Source organism: Drosophila yakuba, chromosome 2R (genome assembly GCF_016746365.2).
Source record: "Drosophila yakuba strain Tai18E2 chromosome 2R, Prin_Dyak_Tai18E2_2.1, whole genome shotgun sequence".
NCBI classification, from domain to species: Eukaryota; Metazoa; Arthropoda; class Insecta; order Diptera; family Drosophilidae; genus Drosophila; species Drosophila yakuba.
In genome coordinates this window covers 18,321,607-18,345,682 of record NC_052528.2, presented here as the reverse complement: position 1 = coordinate 18,345,682, position 24,076 = coordinate 18,321,607, and the positions used below count along the sequence as shown (strand labels likewise).

Genomic DNA, 24,076 nt, shown 5'->3' with positions numbered 1-24,076 from the left:
ATAATCTTGAGAAGTCTTTTTTCAAGAAGTGGACACTGTTCTTGCGGCGGCGATTCGCTAATTAGAAAATAATGCCCACAGGCCCAAGGTCAGGTTTGTGCGATGAAAGTGAGTCAGCCGGCAGATTATTCGCACTAATGGGTTTACCTTTTCAGCTGCACCCACTCGCTATCGACAAGTTGTTGGTCCAAGTCTCTTCATCACTTTCTTGAGATCATTTAAATGGCTAGTTTGTCGCCTAAGTCTTTTGTTTTGGTTGACGCCTTGAGAACTGTAAGAACTTGCAAGCTTACTGCTACGCCGCATGGGCTTACATCATTCGAGGCGAGGCGTTTGCCCAACTCGTGCACATTCCGATTTAGTTTTTAATTTTATTTACTAATACTCCACTGGCAGTCGGTTAATTACATATGCAAACTTGTTACACAAAGTAAGCCGAATGCGAGCAGTGCGCAGCGCAACCGAAAGCAAAACAACTGCAAAAACCAAAACAAAGAAAACTGTTGCAAGGCAACTCGGCCAACAGCTCCAGCTCTCCAGCTGGCTGGCTTTTATTGTTGGCCAAACATTCGAGAGTGGAGCACTGGGCGGGGGGCACCCACTGGGCTGGCCAAATGTGTGGCAAGCCAGCAGCGAGTGGCAGCAGCAAGCAGCAAGCGGCAAGTAGCAGGCATCAAGTAGCAAATGGCAGAATGCAAAACCAAAACTTCAAATACGAGCACATAGTTTGTCAGCAAATAAACAATATTCACATCTACCCATTGTTGTTGAAATAGCGAAATATTTGCAGAGGTAGTCTGCGATGCTTGTGTTTCGATAAGTGGCTAACAAACAAAACGGAGCGAGTAAATAAAAACTGTTTATAGTTCATGAAGGAGCCAAAGTGATCTATATCGCTGAAATAACAAGAGATCATGGGCAATACGGAAGTTGCTTAATTGCAAGTAGATTTAATAAATGAAATATTGTATATATAATATATAATTTTTTTGCGCTTTGAAACATTCCTGGTGCGCGCATCGCAAACGCTAGTGTCGTTAATCAATGCGTCTAACATGACAGAACCCTTTAATTAAACACCAACTAATGCCGGCGAGAGTGGAGGAAGTGAGTCCAAGACTTGTCACCTCGGGAATGCGGCTCCGTCGCCAAAGTGGCCAGTGGAGGCAGCGAATGAAATCAGAAGACAGCTCCACACCCTCAAAGTAGAAGTCAAGTGTCGGCATGTAAAGAATAGAACAACTCAGTGCACAGCACACCCCCGCCGAAGTGCGGGCAAATTAAATACAATTAAGGCAGAAATAATTGCCGGGCCATAAACAGGTTCTGGCCGGGATTAGAATGTGGCTGGCTCGTTGCGGTTCTTTGTTGTGCGGGTGTTGGCCAAGTTTTTCAGTCGTTTTTCACTCCGAGTCGAGGGACAGTGGCATTCTAATGCCCATGTCCTTGGCTGGGGGTTGTGTGCATAAATGATTGATTGGAATTTTCGCTTTTCGTTGGCCAATCGGCAAGCGGATATTGTTTATGCGGACTCGGAAATGGGGCTCTCACAAAAGATACATAAATCAATTATGAAAACCAGAAAGCAAACGAACAACGGCCATTTAAACTGGTTTGAAATATGTACATTTCACAGTTTGCTTTATTTTTCCTAATTTATTTTTCCAACTAGCTTGTTTGGCTATTTGCATTAAGCGTGCAACTTGTACGGCAATTATACGCAAATTTTGGTCAATGGGCGAACAGGTTGGCTGCTTTTGTTGCTTTTGCTGGTGAATGCAAAAGTCCGCCACTAAACTGGGTGACTGTAACTGTAACGCGGACTCTAGAGCTCTTCAAGATGTTAGCAGGTGCCTGTGCCTGTGGCCCATCTTGTCCACATCATAGCCACGGATCATATTCGGGTTATATAAATTAAAAGTCGACGCTGCTTTCCCACCCCTTCCGCCTGGGAATCGTGGTCTTTGAGCTCGTCATCAAAATGCCTGAAATCGAAAGCATTTTTGGTGGAAACCGCATAAATTTGTAAACCATTTAGGCTCAAAACCTTCGATGTGCCGCCAGACAAAATGTAAACACAGCAGCAACTACTGGGCGTGGCTGGCCAAAAGTAAAAACAAAATGAGAAAGACTCACTTTACGTAATGCTCGCTGAGGTCAGTGTTTTTGGGCGGCGAAATGAATGAATTTGGTGAACGAAAGACCCCAAGGGCCGAGCCCCAAAACGAAAGTGAAATTTCCATCGACCATCGAACATCGATCGGAGTCAATTTTTTATTGGCCACGCTTGATTTTGGGCTCATGATTGTTTTTAATTAAATAATCATCATCAATTTAATTTTTTATCCAAAGCCTAAAGGGTAGGTCGTATTTTATTAAATTGGTTAATATATTTGAATTCAATTTGGAAAATTGGAAACTAATAGGAAAAGTTTCCAAAAATTTCACTTCGAGACAAGCGTTGAGTCAAAACCTATTTTTCCAATTTAGCAGTTCGTTATAAATTTTTGTTTACTTTGTATTAAAGATTACGAAATTAATTTACATGCAGACTTTTGCACGTTACACTAAATTTGCAAACTAATTGGGTTTTGCGCCACTAGCAAAAACATTATCGCAGAATGAAAAACCATTTATTACCTAAGCCATGTTAACTACTTGAAACTTAGATTAGTTTTTATGATTTTCGCCTAAAAGGACAATGGAAATGAATGTTCGAGTTCGTGGTTCATTGAAAATGGCAACCGAACATGAAAAACTTCTTAGCTGGAAAATTCTTTAGCCGGTTTTCGCGTTGGCCATACCACTCCCGAATTGGCGAAGTGGCCAAAACACAAAACTGGTTCAATTCCAGCTCTAAGCCTGTGCGGGTGGCAAAAACCCCACCGCCACCCTCTGCCGCCTCCTTTTAAGCCCACTCACACAAAAAACACGACTTGGCCAAAGGCAAAGACTTCGAATACAGCTACGATCCAGAGTTGGCCCTTCGCTGGCATGTTTTCTGTTTCGGTTTTTGGTTTGGGATTTTTTTGTTGGGTTTCTTGGGAGCTCGTGCTGGGTTCAAAGTTGGAGTGTGGAGTCCAAATTTCTGGGTGAAAGGCCGCCGCTGCTTTGCATTTTGCTGGCTGTCTTCGCTACGTCGCGTCTACGATATTCTATCAATTATTTGATGTTTGATTTGTGCTTCACACTCGAATGTTGGCTTTTCGTCTGCCTCTCGCTTCTTTTCCCACCGAATTGAATTTTGCCTTCGTCAGCTTTGCTCGTGCCAGCCATTTTTGTACATTTTGTTTTTTTCATTTTTTGTAAATTTTTTTTTGTCGAGGTGCGACTGCACTTTGTTTACGTTCATTTTATCCATGTTGTTGCTGGAGTCAACATTTATTTTTGTGGCTCTCTTTTTCAAGCTGCTCCTTTGGCTTTATGTAATTTGCGAAGCGTGCTCTAATAAAAGCACCAGATAGCCGCCGCAACAGCAACAAAAAATTATATTGCAAATATTAAAACTAAATTACGGGCGCAAATGCAAACGAGTTTTTTTTGCGATTGCAAATAACCGCGCACTCGAATCGAGAAAAGAAAAAAACAGATTGTGCTGGGTGCCAAAGTGGTTCGACTTCCTCGGCTCGATTTTGAACTGGGCTTGGCTTAAAGTCAAGTCTTGACTTGGCTCGCCGTCTTGGCCATAAATCTCGTTTAATAAGAGAACAACTCAAACGGAAAAGCGAAAAGAAACTAGAACTGTAAGCTAACCCTGAAGCAAATAATTGCATAGGTACATATCAAATCAAATACAGTTCGGGAAGTCTAAAAAATGTTTACGCTATAGAACGTAAAATAACTAATATATCTAGAATGTTCTTCACATCCCAAAAATGTTAAATGTACTACATAATACTCTTTTGTCCAGCGCATTTCGGAAGCCTTTAATCTAACTTGTATCTCCATTTGTGTTTCAGGAATTCTAAGAGACCGACCCGAAGACAAATCGCCGGCATTAGTGTGCTCCACTTCCAGAATGGCGAACACATTTAGGCACTCGAATTATCATTCCAGCAACGCAGCCCAAATTCCTTGCCATTGTCAGTCACTCAATCTCGAGCTCCAATCTCCCGTAGATTCCGAGCAAACAGAGAACAGAACAGATCCCGAATGCCGAAACCCAGGCACGTAGCAAAATCTCCAAATCAAAAGTGGTTCTATATCAGCGGAGCTTTGAAAACTATAGCACGTACATATGTACTTAAGTGTTTCAACCAAAAACTGAGGTGTGAAAAACTATTGACCGCCTTGATTCGCCTCTTAAGTTTTCCCCATTAACGGGTTGCCTTTCTAAGTTGCTGGTTGTCCAATGTTTTTTTTCTTGTTTTTCCTTAAGGTCTTCATGTCGAAGTGGTAGTGTTGATTGAATGTCTGGTGACGGAGCAACCGGAGGATCGTGTGTCTGGGCCTTCGGTTTTTTGTGGGTTTCTGGTGGGTTTTGGTTTTTGGGGCTTTGGTTTTTCCTTTGCCACGATGTCGTGCTGCCATTGTTCGCATTAGTGTTGCATATTAAGTAATAGAACTGTTTTTCCTCGCTCCCTATCTGAATCTCGGTGGTGCTGGCTGCTCCATCTGAGGCTGTTCGCCTTCCAACTTGTGGCACTGCTGCCAAGTGGCGCAATGTCCCGCTATCGAAATGCTGAGTGAGTTGTGGCCATTGAAATGCAAGTGGCGGAGTTCGGATAGAATTCAGTTGTGGTAAAAGGGATTGCTTGCATTTTAATTGTACACTTTCCGGGTTGTTGATAAAATGGAGCAAAAAACGGGGCTCTACTTTCAAGTTGACATACCTTTAAGTGGAAAATTCTTAACAGCAGCTATCTACATCACACCTCTAATCAATTTGAGTGTAATTTCCTTGCTGACATAACGAGTGCTGCCATAAACACACACAAATGATTATGTAACCTTAGCCTACACCCAGAAATAAATAATTCACGATTAAGATCGGTCTCTCAAACGGCACAAATTTCTATGCATTGTAATTTTCCGCATAATTTTGCCCAGCTCTTTGGCTGTTTTGTCTCTTTTCCTTGGCGAATATATAAAGAATGGCACAACAAAAGCCAGACATGACAAAAAAAAAACAAAAAACAAAACATTTTGCCCCACGCTTCAACGACAAAATGGTCAACAATCTTGGCTTAGTTTTGTCGGCCAGCTGACTATTGTTGTTGTAATTACAATAGCTATATAGCATATAACATAGCTGTTCTGGTTGTCGTGATTTATTGTGTGAACAACAAGGTTTCTTCTCCCGAGTTTCGCTTCGCTTAGCTTTTGTTCTGCCTCCGCATTTGCATATTCCGTTTTTGGGAACCGTAGGCTTCATTTGGTCCCCGGCTGCCACTTCTGCCATTTCTGCCACTTCAAATTGGGCGTGTCCAGATATCATAGAAGCCATACACACTCGAACAGTACGCCCCTCAAAGCTCAGTGGGTGCCCAAGTGGTTGGTGCCTACATAAGTGGCTAAGAATTGGCTTCCATCGATTGGACCGGAGTTCAATGAACCAAAGATGAAAACCAAAGACCTGCAGTTCTGGAGTGTTATTAAAGCAAATAACACTTGAGATGGGTTCGTCAGGTTGCCAGCCACCGTCACCGCCGCCCGTCAATCAAGGGTTATCAAGAGTTGAATGGCTTTTGAAGAGGCGTCTGGCGACGCCAACGCGCGGAAATCCGAATCCGAAACTGAATCCAAAACCGAATCCCAAATACTGTCCAATAACTGATGCCTCAATGTGGGGATTACTTAGCGAAGGAGCAGCTTTGCAAATTGCCCATTCATTGTTGGCCGTTGCCTCTCTTCTTACCACTCAAAGGCTTGACATTTTTATTAAAAACGAAGAGTCCGCGAACGATCTGCAATCAGGCGATCGGCAATTTCTGCAGCAAAAGGGCATATTTTATGCATGCCGCTCGTTAAGAGGCCGCTTCTTCTGCTTTTGCCACTAAAGCAAGAGAAACTGCACAGCAAGAAACATGAAATCAAATGTAGTTGTAAATTAAATACTAACTCAATATATGTATAAGTAAGAAACTGTTATCAGGAAACGTGAATTAAATTTATAAAGGATCCTGCGCAACTGTTGATGTGTAAGTAGCTAGTAGTTACTCTTAAAGTGCAGAAGGATATTTCTCTCAGTGTTCGCTTTGTTTGCTGTTGCAGCCAAATTGCCAGCCTTTGAGGTTGTTACTGCTTTTGGGCATCATTTCCTGCTTAAAAGGCCGCTGCCACTGAGCATTCAGCTGAAGTCGCGGACAAGAGGAGATGCTCCTCTTCATTCCCTGAAGAAACATATATATTTATAGGGCGGCCTGATCAACCGTAATCCCAAGGATAACTGCATATTTTTATTACAGGTTTCCAACGCTTTACACTAGTGGCTGTTGTTGTTGTTGTTGTCGCGGTAGCTGGCCCATAATTTCCAGTTACAAAAGGCCACAAAGGAAACGAATGACTTAAGACGCAAACTTGTTTTCCTTGCGGAACATCCGTGAATGGCACATAAACTTAAATGACTATGCGGCAGAGTATGCATGGTATTTTACATTGAGAAGCCATTATGGGCATCTAATTTTGGCCAATTAAAAATTAAGGGTAATTCATAGGCAACGACTTGCAAAATGAGTATGAAAATGTATAACTTATAGGTGAACAAAAGTTAATTATCCACAATCGTTGATATTTCCTGTCTTTGGCAAATATTTCCCTATCCAAAATGGGTTAATGGGCAGCTTAACCCCATTGACTTTCCGCTCGATCGCTCATTTCAAAGAAGACAAATGACAAAAATCGCTGGCAAACGTCATTTACCATTGTAAAACCGCATAATACACCTTGAAAATCGCCTACCAAATATTATTTCTCTTTCTCTGTGCCATTTTGGGGTACATAATTTCTGCGAGCCGTAAAGGTTTAATGACTGCAAATTGAAGCGAACGCCGGGGCAGAGTTTAAATTTGCACTTTGCAACACAAAACGGAAATGCCAGACGGCTAAGAGAACGTGCAAATGGGTCAAGGATTTAGGCCCATTTAGCCACACTCCATTGGCTACGCTTTTTTTTCTCTTTTTTTTTTTGGGCCGGGCGCAAAGTTCAACCCAGAATGGACGCGCACACCTGGCCTGTTATTTGACTCCGCCTTTCGGTCTCAAAATATTGGCGCTTGTTGTGTCACTGGGCCAGCAATCATTAGCCAAACATGTGCCACATATAAACTTCAGCCAAACCAGCAGCCCAGCGGGTTGTCCCATTCAAGTGGCCATGGCTGTGCAATATATCTGCGTATGCATATCTTGTACGCGGGTGTCTGAGTCAAGTTTTCGGGTCACTGGGCGGCATGAATCACTGGTCTATTATGCGGGGTCAGAGTGGCATTTGATTGGTTATTAGACTGGGTTAATTGAGCGATATGTTGCAGTTGCAATGCTGCTGCGGTGGGAAACACGATATGGGTGCACAAATGCCAGCTGGCTGGCTTATTGATCGTATTGTTCGAACTTCGATTCAGCTCCCCTTCGGTTGCATAACACATTTTTGCCTGGCGTTAATCACTCAATCTACCGCGACTTTCGCCCCTTTGGCGAACACTTCCGTTTAGTGTCAACGCTTTCTATTTGCCTAAAACCAAAATTAAATTCATAAATTTTCAGCTCTTGTTTGTGATTTAAGCGACCGGCTGCCAAATTGTCAAATTTCTGCGGGGAGTTCTGCTCGAGTGCCTTCGCTTTTTACCACCAAAGTGACCACCAAGTGACCAGACCGACTTGGAAGCCATAAAAACAAAACTAAAACTGAAAAAACTAAAAGAAACCAACCGACTCGACTGGCATAGTTGCAACAAGTTTGTGGCGCGAAAGTGAAACGAAACGAAGCGAATGCAAGCAAAGGCGGGGAAAACAGAGTCGAGGAAAAGCCAAAGCCAGAAATCCCCAATTAAAAGAAAAGCGAAAAACTGCATGGAAAATCGAGTGCGAAGCGAGGCAGCGCGCAGTAAATGCGTTCAATGCACTTCGGTGGGGCGTGGCACATGGCACATCGACAGGGGCTTGATGTCTTGCCTTAGTTTGCTTTGACTCACTGACTCACGGCTCAAACATTTGGCTTTGCCAGCTTGCATACCATACAACAAAAAACACACAAACAAAAAGGGGCAGACGCATTTTTTAGCAAGTGCGGAAATCGTAGGTGTAGCTTAGCCCATAAGAAAATGCCAAAAGCAACCTATAAAACGAAACTGAACAAAACTGAGGCTTTGGCACTGGGTGATTGATGAGAAATTGTGCAGAGCTACAGACACTTCGAGGAGAAAGAGCATAGTAAGTTTATGAGGAAACTGGCTTTACACTTAGGTACAAACTATGTATGCAGGAAATGATTTTCGATCTTCCATCGAACTTTGAAGTACAATTTCTTATGAGCGATCAATATGTGTATCTATATATAGGCATGTATAGTGAGTCAAAACTCAAACTCGAAAGGCGCCCACTTTCCAACCACAATGCACATTCCACCTCAATACGAAGAATGCAGTGGAGCTTGCCAAATTAACATATAAAACTCATTTTCATCAATGGAGTCTCAGTCTCTCCTTCGCTCAGAACACACCCCGAATGGCCAACAAAAGAAATACCAATGCAACAAAATTGCAGAGGTTTGTGGGGCGATGCTGCAAATAATTCAAAAAGTCAAGCAAAAATGTCAACAACTTCAGTTTGGGGCCACAGAGCTCGGTTGGCTAAAGTTCGATTTTGGCTTACCACCCAATGACATTTAAGCCAATTGGCCTAACCAATGCAGTGGCAGCTCACTTTGTTGTGGCTAGAACAAGATATTGCTTATAATATGAATCTAAAATAACTAAAGTGGATCGTTAGGAAAAAGTGGTTCGACCTTCATATTTGAATTCCCTAAACGCTGGCAAAGACAGCACAAAGTATCAGATGTCAAGCCGAAAACAAGATTTATTGGACAAAAAGTTCGAGTATCAGGTTACTTGAAACATTGAAATCATTGATATGTACATTCTTCACATGTACAGAAAACATAAAACATAGTTAAACACATCTTGGTGTGCATTCTGTCTGGCTTAAAACTAAATATGAAGTACAAAAAAAGAATAGTTCAATTTAATATAGTAGGTCAGTTGGAGTTCACCCAGTTTGAATGCGATGACCTTGAACTTGGAGTGGCTTTTGTTGAGCGATGTGAATCTTGCTGTACAAACCTAAAAAGAAACAAAACAGAGAAAAAACGACATGAAAAACACCATTTTATATTGCTACAAAAACTAATTTTAATGTTGCACTACAAACAAAAATAAAAGCACTCATAAAAACCAAGCAAACAAAGGCAAATTAATTCCATTAACGGGCGTGAAATTAAGATAAAGAGGAGCCGACCCGCTGTTTCAGGTTCTTGGGGCGTGGTCAACGGAAAAGCGAAAGAGCTAAAAGCTCTTAAGAAACAAAGCAAGGTCGCTGAAGACGGGGATGCATTTGCGTTAAAAGAAAAGGGAAAACTGAACTAGTTCTCCGAGGTCAAGCGAGTAAAAAGCTACAGATGCAAAAGATAAAGCAGGGAAAACAAAAGCTTATAAAAGTGTAAGATACACTTTGATAATGCTCAAATTGAATGTACATAGCTTTAGTAATTGTTAGCTTGTCCAGAGTAATCAGAAGCGCCGAATTACCAAGTACTTTAACAAGACGCACCTTGGAAATCACTCCATTGGGGATTATCCGATGATAAATATGCCATTAACAATCAATCAGCTCTTGTAATGGAGCCAACCTAATTTGGCGCCGCATCGGGTTAACCAACATTGGGAAATCTAACCACATCTCCCGCAGCTGTTGTTTCTCTTGTTGCTGCAACAAATGCACAGCGATGGCAGCCGCAATGGGCCACCTTAACTACGTATAATTGCTGTTCCAATAACCCCTAACCCAGCGGCACAAAGCACACACACAGGAGATGCCAAACAGCGGCAGCCAATTGTGACTCGTGCCAACAAACAAGCAGACATATTAAACTGTCAAACAAAATCACAAGATCACAAATAAGCCAGCCAAATGGTGGAAAACACACCCACTCTCTGGCGAATCGAGTGAAAAAAGCCTGTTTACTTGGACATCAGATGAGGCAGGAGGAAACTGCAGTGAAAATGCAGCAGGAAAGCCAGGGGATGTGGGGAAAAGAAGGCGCTTCTCTGCATATGACTGCATATTAAATTGTTGTATCTCAACCTACGAGACCCAAAATATTGCTGCTGGCCACAGCAGTCGACCACAAAGCAACAGAAGGCAACAACATTCAGCCAAGAAATGCGTTCGTTGCTGTTTTTGGTAATAAACGAAGCGTTAAACAAAATGCACTACAACTGCAACCAAGTACCACCAACATAGAAAACAACATTTTGTGTCTTTCTGATTTGTTGTTTACCATATGCAAAGCGTCATAAATGAGGTTGCCTGCTGCCTGTTGCTGTTGTTACCGGTTACTTGTTGCTGCCTTGGGCGTAATTACATCTCAAGCCAAAAATGGTCAAACGAGCGAGAAAATTATCACATACGAGGTCCTCATTGTTGTTGTTTTTATTGCTCTTGTGGCGGCAGAAATGAAATGCAAATTTTGTCTGATAAAGAAATATGGTTAAAGACGAAAATTTCACAATCAGGAAATTAAGCATTTTTCGGCTGTCTTGAGCGATGGAAGCTAAAAAGCCCTGGATGATTTGACATTTGATAGGTAATTTGAATATTTATGGTAGACCAATTAATAAGCGGAAATTTTCAGCCATTTTAATAGCTTTGGGGGGATTACATTTCCCTTTTCCCATTTCGCCAGCCATCAACCACTCCCCGAAGTCCCTCACTTCACTTCTGCACGAGCGCAATGGGTGGAGAAACATGTTCCAGCTACAGCTACAGAAATTATGGCAAATGCCATGGACAGCTAATTTAAGCACACATAAATCAATGAACGCCAAAGTCGAAGGCAGCCCAGAAATCGGTAAGGTAAAAATGAGTAAATTGCACAGCAATAATGAAAAATAATAATAGTCCATTGAAGCAAACAGCAAAACTTGATCATGCAAATGGATTTAAAGCAAAATTAAATATTTTCGTTGAAACTAAGATAATAAATAAATATGTTAATTCAATATAAAGCAATTCGATTAATTTCAAAATGATTTTAATTTTGACCCAAAAGGTTTAAATGCTTTTTTTTGTCGCTTACTCTTGACCTTACTAATTACTAACTTTAGGTAATTCAATTAAATGACTACGCTGTAATTCATTTATGCCACCACAATAAAACTAATTATGAACACCTAACAGCGAATTTAACTAGCCATAAAACCAGATTTTCATATGCATGCGAAGCAAACCATTAATCCGTGGAACTAAGTCATGATCTGCAGTGAAAACCTACTGCGAAGTGCAATCAGCAAGCCCCAAACAGCTTACAAATGACATTGACTAGCGACAGGCAGCACTAAATGGACACATTAGTCCATTAGACGGCGGCGAGTCCAGCTGGTGGCGCTATCGTGTGCCCCACAAAGGTGTGTCGCCTCTCCAGCAGCTATGCGTGTCACCGCAGCAACTATGGGTGGAGTACAGTATAATACAACTAAGTACTTGTGTGCGATTGAAGGTTAAAGCTATGAGATACGCCATTAAGGCAACCAACTGCATCTGCACAGAATCACAATTCGAATTGGTGACTTCATTCTGCGACTCCACACTCAGGTTGAATGAACCGCGGAGACGCTCAAACGCCCACAACTTTTGCGCGGGAGTTGGTCCAATCTGTCCGGCGGTATGTGTTGCCAAGCCGACGAGTTCAAAGCAAAAGCAGCTGTCAACGACAGATAAGCCAAATGGAAACCGAAAACCCAGAGTCTGGAGCCTCATAATTTTCGCTAGCTGATCTCCAGCAAGAAATCTACAATTACGAAAAGAGAGGACGGCAATAAGTATGTTCGGGATACACACGTGCGCCAGTAATAGACTCTTGTTAACGCTATGAAGACATCTTACATTTTTCCCTAAGAACTACTCATAAATCTGCACGGGTATAGTCATGAATCTTCGAAGAACTGTGTACTAAGTGCAACCACGATATGGGCAAGCAATTTGTCATATGTTTAGCATTGGCATTATCTATGGTATTACCAAGCAGAGAAGAGTAAAATGCAGATACAGGTGCAATGTACAGGGAAACGAATCAAACGAGTGGATCCACCGACCGGATGATGCCTCGTTTTCGTTTTCGTTTCTGTTTTGTTTTTCGATGGCATTTATCTTGACCCGAAGGCAACGTGAAGTTTTCATGGCTCATGGCTCAAATATTGCGAGCGTCGAACTGTAAAGTTATGAAGAAGAAACTGAAGCTGCTCCGGAGCGGATGCTTGCGTTTAAGGTTACGGGCACAGGGCCAACATGAACTACAGCCACAACTCACCACGTACTACACATCTTTACTTGGGCACAGCGATCTTCAAGCTCTGGAAGTACTTAATTATCTGCAATGGATACGCTTCCTTGAGGTCTTTCAGCGGCACTGCATCGATAGCCAGGCAGCCCTTCCACGAGACAAACAGGAAGAGATGTTCACCCACTTGGTAGCAGTGGTGGACCTCATCCAGCTCCAGTCCGCGATCCAATCCGAAGGGTGTCTTGCGCTCCGGCATTCTCCAATCCTGTCTAGCTCTTCCACGCTTGCCCACTGGTAAAGTCATTGCCTCCTCCTTGCTATCTGACTCTGGTGCATGAGTCGTAATCGACTGCTTCGGGGCCACCTCCTTGGTGGTCCTAGCTTGGCTCATGCGACGGTTTCCTGGCTGCCTGGATTTGACTTGCTCCACTGGCGGTTTAATTAGCGGCTCTGGGACGTTCCGGTTGCTCTGCTGCTTTGCAGGACAGCTGTGCATCTGTTCGAGTAGAAGCAATTTTTCTTAGAGCAGTTGTTGTTTTAATAGACGAGAAAATCAAATCATCGCTAAAGAAACTTTCACTTGATGACTACAGCGTAGGAATTAGAATTAAGCTGAACAGCTTTACATTTACGCTTTGTTTTGTAATGTAGAATTAAGATTATTAACTATTTCACTAGCTTTGGTTTGATTTTCTTGATTGAAAAGAACACTTCTTACGCTCTTCATTTTGAAATCAATGGGATCACTGTCAGTTGAATCCAAAGGCATGGATTGTGGTGCTGCGCTCTTCGCCTTTGAGGTCGGAATGCCAAATTTGGACTCCCGCTTGTCGGTCGCCCATTTGCGAGCCTCTTTTTTTAGTGCGTCCAGCGAAGAAGCTGCAGGTCCAGCTGTGGAAACATCGGGTAAGCTGGACGACAACTTTATCTGCTCCAGCGAAGTCGGATTAGGTTTCGATTGGCCGACCTTGGACGATGCCAGAGAACTGGACGATGAGTCTGTCGATGAGCTACTGGATGATGACGACTCATCGGATGATGACGCACTGGTGGAAGAACAAACATCCGAATCATCACTTTGCCTTGGGCTCTGCATAGGCTGGGATTTTTCACGATGCAGCACAGGAGGCACATCTTTCGAGGCCACCAGTGCGTCTTCATCTTGGGGAAATTCAATAGGCCCTCGCGGTTGTGGCGGTGTCGGAGATTTTTGTTTGGGAAGACAAGCTTGTTGGTAATTGTTCAGAGATTTGGCTCCTACGGATTCCTCGTCACTGGATTCGCTCAAATTTATAGCATTGAATTGGCTATGAAACCTGGGAGTCTCAATCATGTTTTTCGTTGGCGTTGATGTTTTGCCGTTGAAAACATCCGTTGACCTCCGAGTGGTGATTTGGCTAGTACTAGGCATCAGCGTTTTGGGCCCATTTTGGATATTTTTAATTGTTCCCGCCATTTTCTTAATATTTTCCTTCTCTTTCTGATTCATTTGCGATGTTTTAGCTTTGGTTTTGGTCTGGACCGGCTTGGAACGTTGTTGTGTCTTCTTAGAGCTCCTGGGTGTATTTTCGGTGATCAATGGGCCGCTGCTGGTAGGACTGGTCACCAGTTCCTCGTCAGGTTTACCCAGGGCATTCTGTGTTCGCCTGAAGAGCTCTGTCTCGAATTCGCAGACCAGCTGCATGCAGTTGCCGACGTTCTCCATCGGCTCCCAGGTGTTATCTTCTTGCGGAAAATCCTCCCATTTCACTAGGAACTGGGGACGCCCATTGAAGAAGCGTTTACCGACGATTTTCTCCACTTTATATTCTTGTGCTTGATCGTTAGGCGGGTCAACGACCTGGCCAGGATTGGGTTGTTGAGCCTTGCCAGACATAACTTAATCACTCAAAGGACGCGGGGTAAAAGAACGGGAAATCAAATGCACCAAAACAAGTAACTTCGGTGGCACTGCCAACACCATCGAATTAACAATAGGGATGGGAAAGCTTTTAGTATTTTTTTTTTTGAACGTGTGTAACTGAAGTTGGGGACACAACTGAAGTTAAGACACAACATATCAAATTATAGCAAAATTTATTAAGCGCTGCCCAATAAATTAGCTCGCAAGTGATACGACCTTTAATTGGTAATTGTATGATAAGCCTGGCGATTCTCAGCAACGTTTTTGCAGCCCTGATTTCATTCCATTGAAAAAAGCAAAGCAAAAGCAATTTTTTAAAAGGCACAACATCTTTTTAGCTTTTATTTGTAAACAACAATTTGCATTAACATTTCCTTGTCATTGAGTATTATGTTTTTCCTGGCTCTTTTTGAATAGTTCCGCCTCAAAGTCCGCAACCAGCGTCATGCAATTGCCCAAGTTCTCCAGAGGCTCCCAGGTAGACTGATCCATTGAATAGCCCTCCCACTTGGCCAGGTACTGGGGACGTCCACGTAGATACCGCTTGGCCATAAACTTCTCCACCGTAAATTCCGAGGATTTGTCCTCGAGGTCTCGGCCAGCCCGGTTAGAATCGGTGGATTTCTTGGACATGATCGTGCGTTAGTTAAGCTTACACTAAGTCAGCGCTGCCAACTCGCTCGAGAGGGAGAAAGGGATGGGAAATCTCGAAATGTACACACTTGTGTATTGTACTTTAAATCAAAGATCGATTTACTGCACAAACTTAGGTTGTACAAACTGTACGTTAAGTATGTTAAGTATGAAAGTAGTGTAAAGAAAGTTTCTATGAATATCAATTGCCTCCAAGCTAGCCATCATTACCCAAGTTTTATGCTGTATAAAAAAGTCTAAGCAAGTCCAAGATGGTTATTGCATAGTGAAATAATTTAACCAGATTCTTTGATAACGATGAGTAAGTTACAAATCACAAAACAATATCGATAATTTATGCACAGAAAGAACGCAGACCACGGGTATAACTAATTGTATCGATAGCACTACCTGTAGGAATCGTTTCAGCCAATCGATTCTTTTATAACGAAACAGGGAATTCATTTTAATGGAATTACTGAAAGTCAACAGTTGTTTGGAAAAAGCCATGGACTGGCCAAAGTATGTTAGCAATGCCTATCAACTTTGTGAGAAATTGCTCCTTTTTAAAGCTGACCATTATATAAAAGTCCGCTGGCCAGGCGGTTGTTGCACCTGTTTCTGTTTTGGTTTCAGTTTTAGTTTCGGTTAAACCAGACGTCAACCAAAAACTTGTTTTGAAGTCGAGTGCAGTTTGCCTGAGCGGAAATAATGGTGAGCACTGTGTGGAAATGGGAATGTATTTTAATTGACCATTGGCAAAATCTGCGCTTTTCTTTTCAGGCCACAAAAATCGCACATTGTCTATGTAAATTCGCTTTCCACAGCCATAATCTTCGACTCGCATTGGACAACAATGTCATTGGCATGTTTCCCATCATTACGGCGCACAGAAAATGCCAATTTACATGAGAGTATGTAAGCCAGCAATTATTTCCACAGAGCCTGCATCTGGCGAAGAGATTTATTCATTGAAATAAAGCCAAAGAAATGCGTCACGTTCGGCCAGTTGGAAAAAGTAACGGCAGTGTGTGACAATTCAAAAAAAACGCGCCACTTCGGACAAGATTCAAAATCTGCTTTGAAATACAGTCTCACTTCAGTAAACTGAATTTCTGGTGCGGTAATAAATATGTTTACTTTGAACAATTTCAATTTAAAAGCATATTTCAGTCTCATTCTTTGACTGTTTTAAGTATTGAAATTGAATTTAATTGCATTGCAAGATTTTAAATTTCAATATCTAAGCTAGAAACATAAATTCCATATTCAACCTATTTTGCTACATTTTCAGAAAATCCAACTGGACGAGTTCGAGCTATAGAAGTGGGACGGACTGTAAGAGGCAGCCAACCTGTTGCCATTACTGTTATGATTTCGAGCGCGAAACTTGTGCCGCAACTTAGCCATGTGCACATGGGTACAAACTCGTACATTTCTTTCACTTTCTTTCTTTTGGGCACAACGGCGGTGGCGGTGGCGGCGGCGACGAATTTATTTTAATTCGATAGAGTTAACAACTCGGTACATGGCGGAATAAAAGTGAAAAGCAACCGAAGGCAAGGCGACAACAAGGGCAGCTGGAAGTAAGGGTCTTTCTGGGGCTTTCGTTCGAGCGCTTTTCAAAGTCAAGCGGCGGATTCACTTTCGTTTTCATCGCGATATTACAAAATATCCAAAGCGACATGCAGACATGTGTATATCTTTAGTATTTAGTGTTTAATTTGCATAGTGGAACGCCAAGAAACTCGAAACTTGTTTGCCCATTCTGCTGTTTGGTTGGTTCGTTGCTTGTTTTTGGCCGAAACACGCGCGACAAAAATGCTTCTGCATTATATACAAAAATGTTGCCAGCGGATTTCAATAAGTTGTATTTCTTGATTTCTTCTACGAAATGATTTAAGTCAATATTCATATATACATATGTACAATATGTGTGCATGTGGCCCATAGAAATGATGCGGTGTGATCATCGCTTCATTAGCAAGTTAATTTTATTAACCCTGCTTTTGTCTCTCGGTTTTTGCTGCTTTTTACGAGTATAAGGCCCACAAAGATTCCGTCTCGGATTGCGCAGTAGAAAGGTTGTGTATTGATGTCTTATGCAACAGATTTAGTTTTAATTTGTTTTGTTTGGCACTCTACAGCCTTTTGTTACTCTGTTGCTGATTAATTTGAAGATCGAGATCCGTTGTAATGGTGTAAATATTATGTCAAGCTGACGTGACACTGCCCCAAGTTCAATGACACGCTTCTTATTCCCCCTAAAATCACTTAAGGTAAACGCAAATCTGTGCCAAGCACTCTTTTTTACAATCGGTACTTTAAACTTTCGAACAGTTAACCCCATATGTAAACAGGCCTTTGGGGCGACAAGAGTTTTATTGACATTTACTGACATTTTAACACATTTCAGGAGGGAAATAAAGTCATGCCAGTGCAGAAGCACAAACAAAAAGGGTACGCATATCACTTAAATCTCTTAATTAAAGTTCGTTAACGTATTAAAGTATTTAAGTGTGGCAAATGCTAATATAAAAATGTTTGTGCCACTAAGTAAGTTAATATACAGTTTTTACTCATCATTAAAGCATATAAACAAGAATATATGCATTAAACAGTGATCTTTGCATGTAGAAATTAAGGCACACAAAGATTTTATTATTATTTGTTGTTTGCTGCATTTTGTCTGCACATCTTTTTCTCTCAGTGCAGCCAATAAAGGTGCCCGAAAAAGGCCAAAACTGTCGACATTTGCCAGTCAAATACTGTGAGTCCCCGTGGGCACAAAATCAACTGCATGTGCAACCAAATTTGTGGCTGTCAGTTGATCAAGTGCTTATTTGTTAAGCACTTTTTTTTCTTTTTTGGAAAATTGTTTGTTTAATCACGGCTGTCATCTGCTAACTCCCCGGAAGTTTTAGCAATGTTTTTATTTGTTTTATTTGGGCTTTAGTGCCAAGCATCCGTTTCATTATTCGTGACAATTCACTCGCATTTGGCTTTAATTTGGAGATTTTAATTTTGAACACGCATTTAGTGTCGTTGTTCTTTCAATTCAGACCTTCGAAGAGTTCCGGCTTGTAAAAGACACCGCAGCGATCTCACGGCTGCCATCTGTAGGTAAATTAGCATGGAGTGAATCAGACAGACCTTTTGGGGGTTTTCTCAACGAGATCGAGACACAACTTTGAAGAATATGACTTAAATTAAGGCTGCTTTTTGTCTTGCGGACGCATAAGATGGCGCACCATCAAATAAATATCATATGTAAAACTCACTCACCTTGTGCAAAGCAGCCGCAGATGGTGACGAAGAAAACGATGATGCTGCCGCTAAGCAGCGACGTCGTTTTTGACGTCGACCGAGACATTTTCGTTACTCCTCCGAAATTTCGAAAAATTTTATCCGAAATGCTTTGTAATTTGCAATTTAGCTGCTTGGTTTCTTATTAAACAGTTTTGTTTCTTTTGTTTTATGCCCCGGGCGTTTTGTAAATTATCGTTAAATTATTTGTTGTCCAGTATTTGCATTTTGTTGTTGCGTATACGTATTATTGATGGCTTTGCTGGCGAATTTAGTCAAAAGCGAGAAATTGTTTTTTTTTATTTTTTTATATTTATTGGTAGGACGGGTGGACGGGTCAGACGGGTTTCTTCTGAAAGGTATTCAAAGCATTTTGCGTTGTTTTTGGAGTTACCGTTAAAATGTAATTAATAATAATGCGATTTTTTTCTCTCTCTTTCTTTCCTTCGGCTTCTTCACAGCGTTCTACCTGACGAAAAAGTTCAAGGCTGGAACGCCAACGTTGCGTATGCGCGATAACTAGAATTGTGTGTGAGTAGGCTAAGTTCTCCAAAAGGCTACTAGCATTGAACTGTTCGGAAGCCAAGACAATTGATGACTTTGCAGAGGTGTATCACATATAAATAACTACAAAGTATTTTTGAAAAATGCTATATTATTTCTAATTAGCTAAAATTTAACCAAGCAAATAACAAAAAGGTAGTGGCTAATTTAAAATGCTAATCGGAGCAATGATTCTAAGAACGGAGCGCAAAAAAACAGCCTTTGGGGTTTCCCATTCTGCGCGAAGATTTGTGATTTATTTCTTCCTTTCCAAATTAGTCACTGATTATATATATTTTTTCAAACACCTTAAATTGCTTCTGAAATTTATGTACTCTTTAATGGTATTAATTTCGCGTTGATTTTTGGCAACGTTTCGTATTGTTTCATTCGTTCAGCACGCGAGCAAAAAACCTCTCAATAAATTTTCACTTGTTGCCCGAACACTCTGTCAAAAAAATAATGGCAACATTCACCTTGAATCTGTCTTTGCTATATAAACACGAAAGCACATTATATATCTTGGCTTGATGTTGGTTTGCTGTTTTTATACGGTGTTTTTTATTTTTCATGCAATTGTTTATGCGATTTTTTTCACTGATTAGTTTGTTTTCTATTTGTCTTTGGGCGGTGAGAGGTAAACTTATAGAAAATATTGCATTTTATCAGCCGACGACCTTGGCTTGCGTACGGGGGTAATTAAATAATTAATAATTCCCAATTAAGTCTTTGAGCGGACTTCACTGCACAGTTCTTATGCATTTATGGCAGTTTCTAACTGGAGGCCAGCCGGCAGGTAAAACTTTATGTTAATTCCACGCTCGAGAATCTCAATGCTATATATACAATGCTATACAATGCTAAATGGAAGTCCATATGTCCATATGGCCGGTGCTTCGGATATCGAGTCCAAGTCCAATGGACACCGTGAAGCCTTCGTTAATAGTTACATATGCAAAAACTAGCTTTCGATGCAAAGTGAAATTTTCCTTGAGTAATCATCGATTGTTTTTTTTTCGGTGGGCGGTGGTTGAATGTGGGGGGCGTGGCAAGTTTTTATGACGCGTCGAGACAACGGTAATGTTAAAACTACGCTCTTTGCATACGTAAAATCCCGAAAAGCGATAACCGAAGACCGAAGACCGACATTCAAATTGAAACCCGCTTGTCAGCAAATCATTCGACGCACTTGCTCCGTTGCGAAAGAGACGGACATAGCCGGTGCGAAAGAGAGGGGGCTAGTCACACGGCTCACTTACATATCACCCACTGGACGATATAGTTTCGGTTACAATTGAAAGACATTCACTTGGCCAACTGATGATCGGCGACCGGCGGCAACAACCGTGCTAAGACGCGCTTCGAATCGAACTGAAGACTGGCTTCCATCGGAGCCAACTGGGAGCACATCGGAGTGGCCCAAACACGTTTTTGGCCAAGACAAGTGCGGAGAGCCGCTCCAGAAGAGAGTTGGCGAGCGCGTGGCAGCTGTTGTCGTTTACTTTGGGCCAAGAAATGGGCAATAGAGCTGGGTTCCCAGTTGGGCGAATCAGTGGTTCATTGCTGGTTATATTAAGAATCGGAAAAATATAAAATATTTTACGATTTTTTTTACAGATCTGTTTGAAAATTAAGAATGTGGGATCAGTGCTATTTTATGAAATTTGGGTAATTTACATCAAATATTTATTATTATATTTTAAATTTAATGCTGTTTAAATACAAATATTTATTAAATCAAATATTTATTATTATATTTTAAATTTATTGCTGTTTAAATACAAGCTAGACTCAAAATTTGGTTTAATTCAATTACAAATTTAAAAGAACAAAATTTGTATGCGCAATTTTATTAATTTTGTTTTATAAAATTGGTTTATATTTTATTGAGTGAACTCGTTATAAGAAATTCAATTCTCTACATTCTACATACTACATGTAAAAAACTCTCTACACTGTTACAGTACTACTTTACATATCGAAGGCAAGCTTAACACTAATAGCCTAAGAATTTAGTCGTGACTTGAACTTTTAGCCAACTAAAAGCTGCATTGGAAATCGTTTAGTTTTTACCTGTGCAAATTTCTTGAAATTTAAGGTTTTATAGAAAAATAATAAGAAACACCACAGAGATATAGTAAGTATGTAATAAAAATTCGAACAATATTTGAAGTTTTATTATTCAAATAACCCTTTTAAAATATACTAGAACGAGAGTTCAAATATGTACCATAACATATCAGAGGACTTAGGGCTCAAGCAATTTTAATACCATCTTTAAATAATAAATGTATCTTTAGGTCGTTGCTCTTATCAAGAATTAAGACTTCAAAGTTAGAGGGGAGCAGGGTCGAACAAATTAGGTCGATTTACCCTTATCATATGTCACGGCCCAAATCGTGTGGTCTAACCCACTTTAAGGCAAATCTCGAGCCAGGCAAATAAATTACAAAGCCAAACAGCCGGGCTATGTGGGGGCCGAATCAGAATCCTTTGATTGACGATAGACGGGCGATGGGCCCCCGCGTCCATTGAAAAGCTTTCGATGGACGCTGCGATGGAAGTTCCAAGGGAGGGCCAAGGGAGGTCCAAGTGGGGATCCAGCAAAGATTGGCATGCGGCTAAGAATGGAAGCCGTGGAGCTTGGATGAAAGCGCCTGCAGCGCAACGATTGCATGGGCCAACGGTGCGGATGCGTGATGTAAGCGCAACACGGCGACAGCAGATATGCAAATGATGAGATTGAGATGCGACATGACAGCGCCAACTGTTCAGCTAGTTGGCCGAGTATGTAATCGCCTGGAGACGAGATTACATACTCCGTTTTACCAACGGAGTGAACGGAGTACGGATTGGCATCCATCCGGGTTGCCAGTTGTCCACCTGTAGACCGATAAGTTAGCAATATGCCAAGTGCCGTCTGTTTGTTCTGTCAGCTGCTTTTGATATTTTTTAATCTATTCGCAGATGCCAACAGCCAGCAGCCAGCAGCCGCCAGCAGCAGCTGCCACTGACAAGACAATTTTCACGCAATTTCACAACTTTGCGATTGCATGGAATGTAAGGGAATATTTTTACCGACATTATTATGCCATTTTTTCTGCTGCTGTTATCAAATATCCGACTTTGTTTCTGACTAACAACTGTTATTGCACCTATAGCCTTTGATCTAGTCTTACTGGAAATTTTACCAACAATATTTTGTCGACTTTTTGCTACCCCTTCTTGTGTTATTTATTGCTTTACAAATCCACTTGAACTCTGGCATTTACCCCAAAAGAAAGAACTATGAAAGCCACAGCGGCGCAGTCGAGTGGAAAAATGATATTTTAGTGCGGCAGCTACACGCATTAGATATTTTTGTGGTTTGGTCCTGGAACGTTTTGTGTTTATTTATGCGCAAAATGTCAGAAAAGTTGTAAGTGATTCTTGGTAAGAAGGCACTCATGGAGTTGCTCTATATACATACAACATATGTACATATTTTTAACAGCAGGAATACAAAGCTAGTGAACTTTTTGATTACTCTTTATTATACAAGAGCAGAAACCGCAAACTAGGAACCCATTTATGCATATTACAATGCCTCGTTAACATGTGTGTAATACGTGAGGCGAGTGGAGCACATGTGACCCCATCAAATGTCATAAATCCGGAGTCGGGCAAATGTTTTGTGAGATAGAAAGATAGAGGGAATGTATAGATTCCCGAAGGCGGGCCACAGACACGTGCTTAAGACGCAATTCAGTCGGCGATTTGTCATTATTTTGCATGCAGCCAACCGGAACCGGAAACGCAAACCAGAGTTGCTCTCCTGCAACTTTGTTCAATTGCGGCAGTTGAGCGGCGGTTACCAAGTTTCTGTTAAGTTTTTCGCGGGCACCGGCAGAACTCGAGAGTTTTGGGCAATGCAGCTGACTGGGGGGAAACCCTTAATGGCAGGACCTCAAGCTCTTAACCCTCTGCTGCCCGCTGATAAATGAGCAAGCCATGATTTGGCCAAAGTTGTCAGCGGAGTTCCTACTGTTTGTCTTTCACATTTTGGCAACAATGTCGGGACAGTTGCCAATTCCAGCGCAAGCAACAAGACGAGGGCAATTGTTGCTGTCTCACTCCCACTTTGACATTTTAAGTCCTTACAGAAAAAAGGACGCTAGAAGGACTAGGTCAGTCGTATGTCCTGTAGTTGCCTTTCGACATGAGGTCATGTCGTCGTCGGCATTAAAAGCTTTGAAGTCAATGAAAATGTTTTTTACTCCTTAAAAAGAAGTAGTTTTGAAGTAAAATAGAAAACAATTTCAATGTGTTGGGAATTTTAAAGTCAAGAATCAATCTTCAACTGAAATTCTATATCAATTGCTCAACTTAATTATAGCAACTGCTAAACCTAAGCTTACATCTAACATGGAATTGTATCTATTGCATCTGTTAGTCAAATATATCCATCGTACTGAATTCCTATGCCTAACCCGTTTTATAATTCCATCGAGAATTTTCATCATCTGCTCACTATGATGGAATTGCTCCACTGACTATGGCTAATTTGATTGAAAAGGGTTCATCCTCACTTGGCCCTCTTTGCCCGAAAAAAACAAAAACAAACGCATAAAATCAACGAAACGAAAAAAGAGATTTATTTTATCAGGACTCAAAGTTCGCCATTTGGACGCCACCCGGATTTTGGACAAGTTTGATCAGAGATTTGACTTGATGCAAAAACTGAAATTGAAATGAAAATTAATTAGACAAGTGCCAGCTTTGGGCACTTTGGTGATGCTCTCAGCTGCAAAAACACGAATATTTAGTCAATAAATAAATCAGAATTTGACCTTTATTAAAGCCAGGTTACTTAAATAAATCGCTTGAAGCATAAGTTTTGGGAATTTGTTAAAGCTCCTTGGGGATATTGTAAATAATGCTTAATATCGCTTAGGAAAATTAAACAAGCCACCAGCATATGCAAAACATTTGAACTTTGAAGTGAACAAAGAAAGGATTCTCTTTATAGAGATTCATAGAAATTCCTGTGTGCCGTCCTTTGTTCGGACTATTGACAAATGCATAAACAGGGAGCAGTTAAATCCTTGCGGCTTCGCCATTCAGTTAAGCGCACGAATGTGACAATTCGGGCGAATGTCCTTTTTATTATTTGCTCAGCCTGTGGGCAAGGACTCGTGACTCGTGACTTTGGCCGGGTT

General features: G+C 41.3%; 3 protein-coding genes across 4 annotated transcripts in view; all 3 read right to left on the bottom strand.

Annotated features, from left to right (window-relative positions):
- The window catches only part of LOC6531243 (mucin-5AC), a 35,329-nt gene extending 15,073 nt beyond the window's left edge, over window positions 1–20,256 (bottom strand). The window contains exons 1-2 of one of the 2 annotated variants that reach the window (XM_015195689.3): window positions 20,138–20,256; window positions 18,315–18,687 (exon numbers count right to left, since the gene is read on the bottom strand). In XM_015195689.3, coding sequence (XP_015051175.1) covers window positions 18,315–18,402 — 88 coding nt within the window. In that variant the 5' untranslated portion in view covers window positions 18,403–18,687; window positions 20,138–20,256. The remainder of the gene's footprint in view (window positions 1–18,314; window positions 18,688–20,137) is intronic. The other variant, XM_039372145.2, reaches the window with a different exon arrangement.
- Window positions 8,995–14,450, bottom strand: LOC26534678 (putative uncharacterized protein DDB_G0277255). Its single transcript, XM_015195690.3, has 3 exons — window positions 13,212–14,450; window positions 12,521–12,989; window positions 8,995–9,275 (listed from the first exon to the last, which is right to left on the bottom strand). The coding sequence occupies exons 1-2, from the start codon at window positions 14,367–14,369 to the stop codon at window positions 12,537–12,539; spliced, it is 1,611 nt and encodes a 536-aa protein (XP_015051176.1). The 5' UTR covers window positions 14,370–14,450; the 3' UTR covers window positions 8,995–9,275; window positions 12,521–12,536.
- LOC6531242 (chromobox protein homolog 1) lies at window positions 14,702–15,121 on the bottom strand. Its single transcript, XM_002092018.4, has one exon. It carries the CDS (start codon window positions 15,027–15,029, stop codon window positions 14,775–14,777), a length of 255 nt encoding a protein of 84 aa, XP_002092054.1. The 5' UTR covers window positions 15,030–15,121; the 3' UTR covers window positions 14,702–14,774.
- Window positions 20,257–24,076: the final 3,820 nt, after the last annotated feature.

Coding starts and splice junctions, on each gene's coding strand:
- LOC6531242 (XM_002092018.4), bottom strand. CDS start 15,029: ATGTCCAAGAAATCCACCGATTCTAACCGGGCTGGCCGAGACCTCGAG.
- LOC26534678 (XM_015195690.3), bottom strand. CDS start 14,369: ATGTCTGGCAAGGCTCAACAACCCAATCCTGGCCAGGTCGTTGACCCG. Junction 12,990..13,211: donor TTGATTTCAAAATGAAGAGC/GTAAGAAGTGTT, acceptor CTACTCGAACAG/ATGCACAGCTGTCCTGCAAA.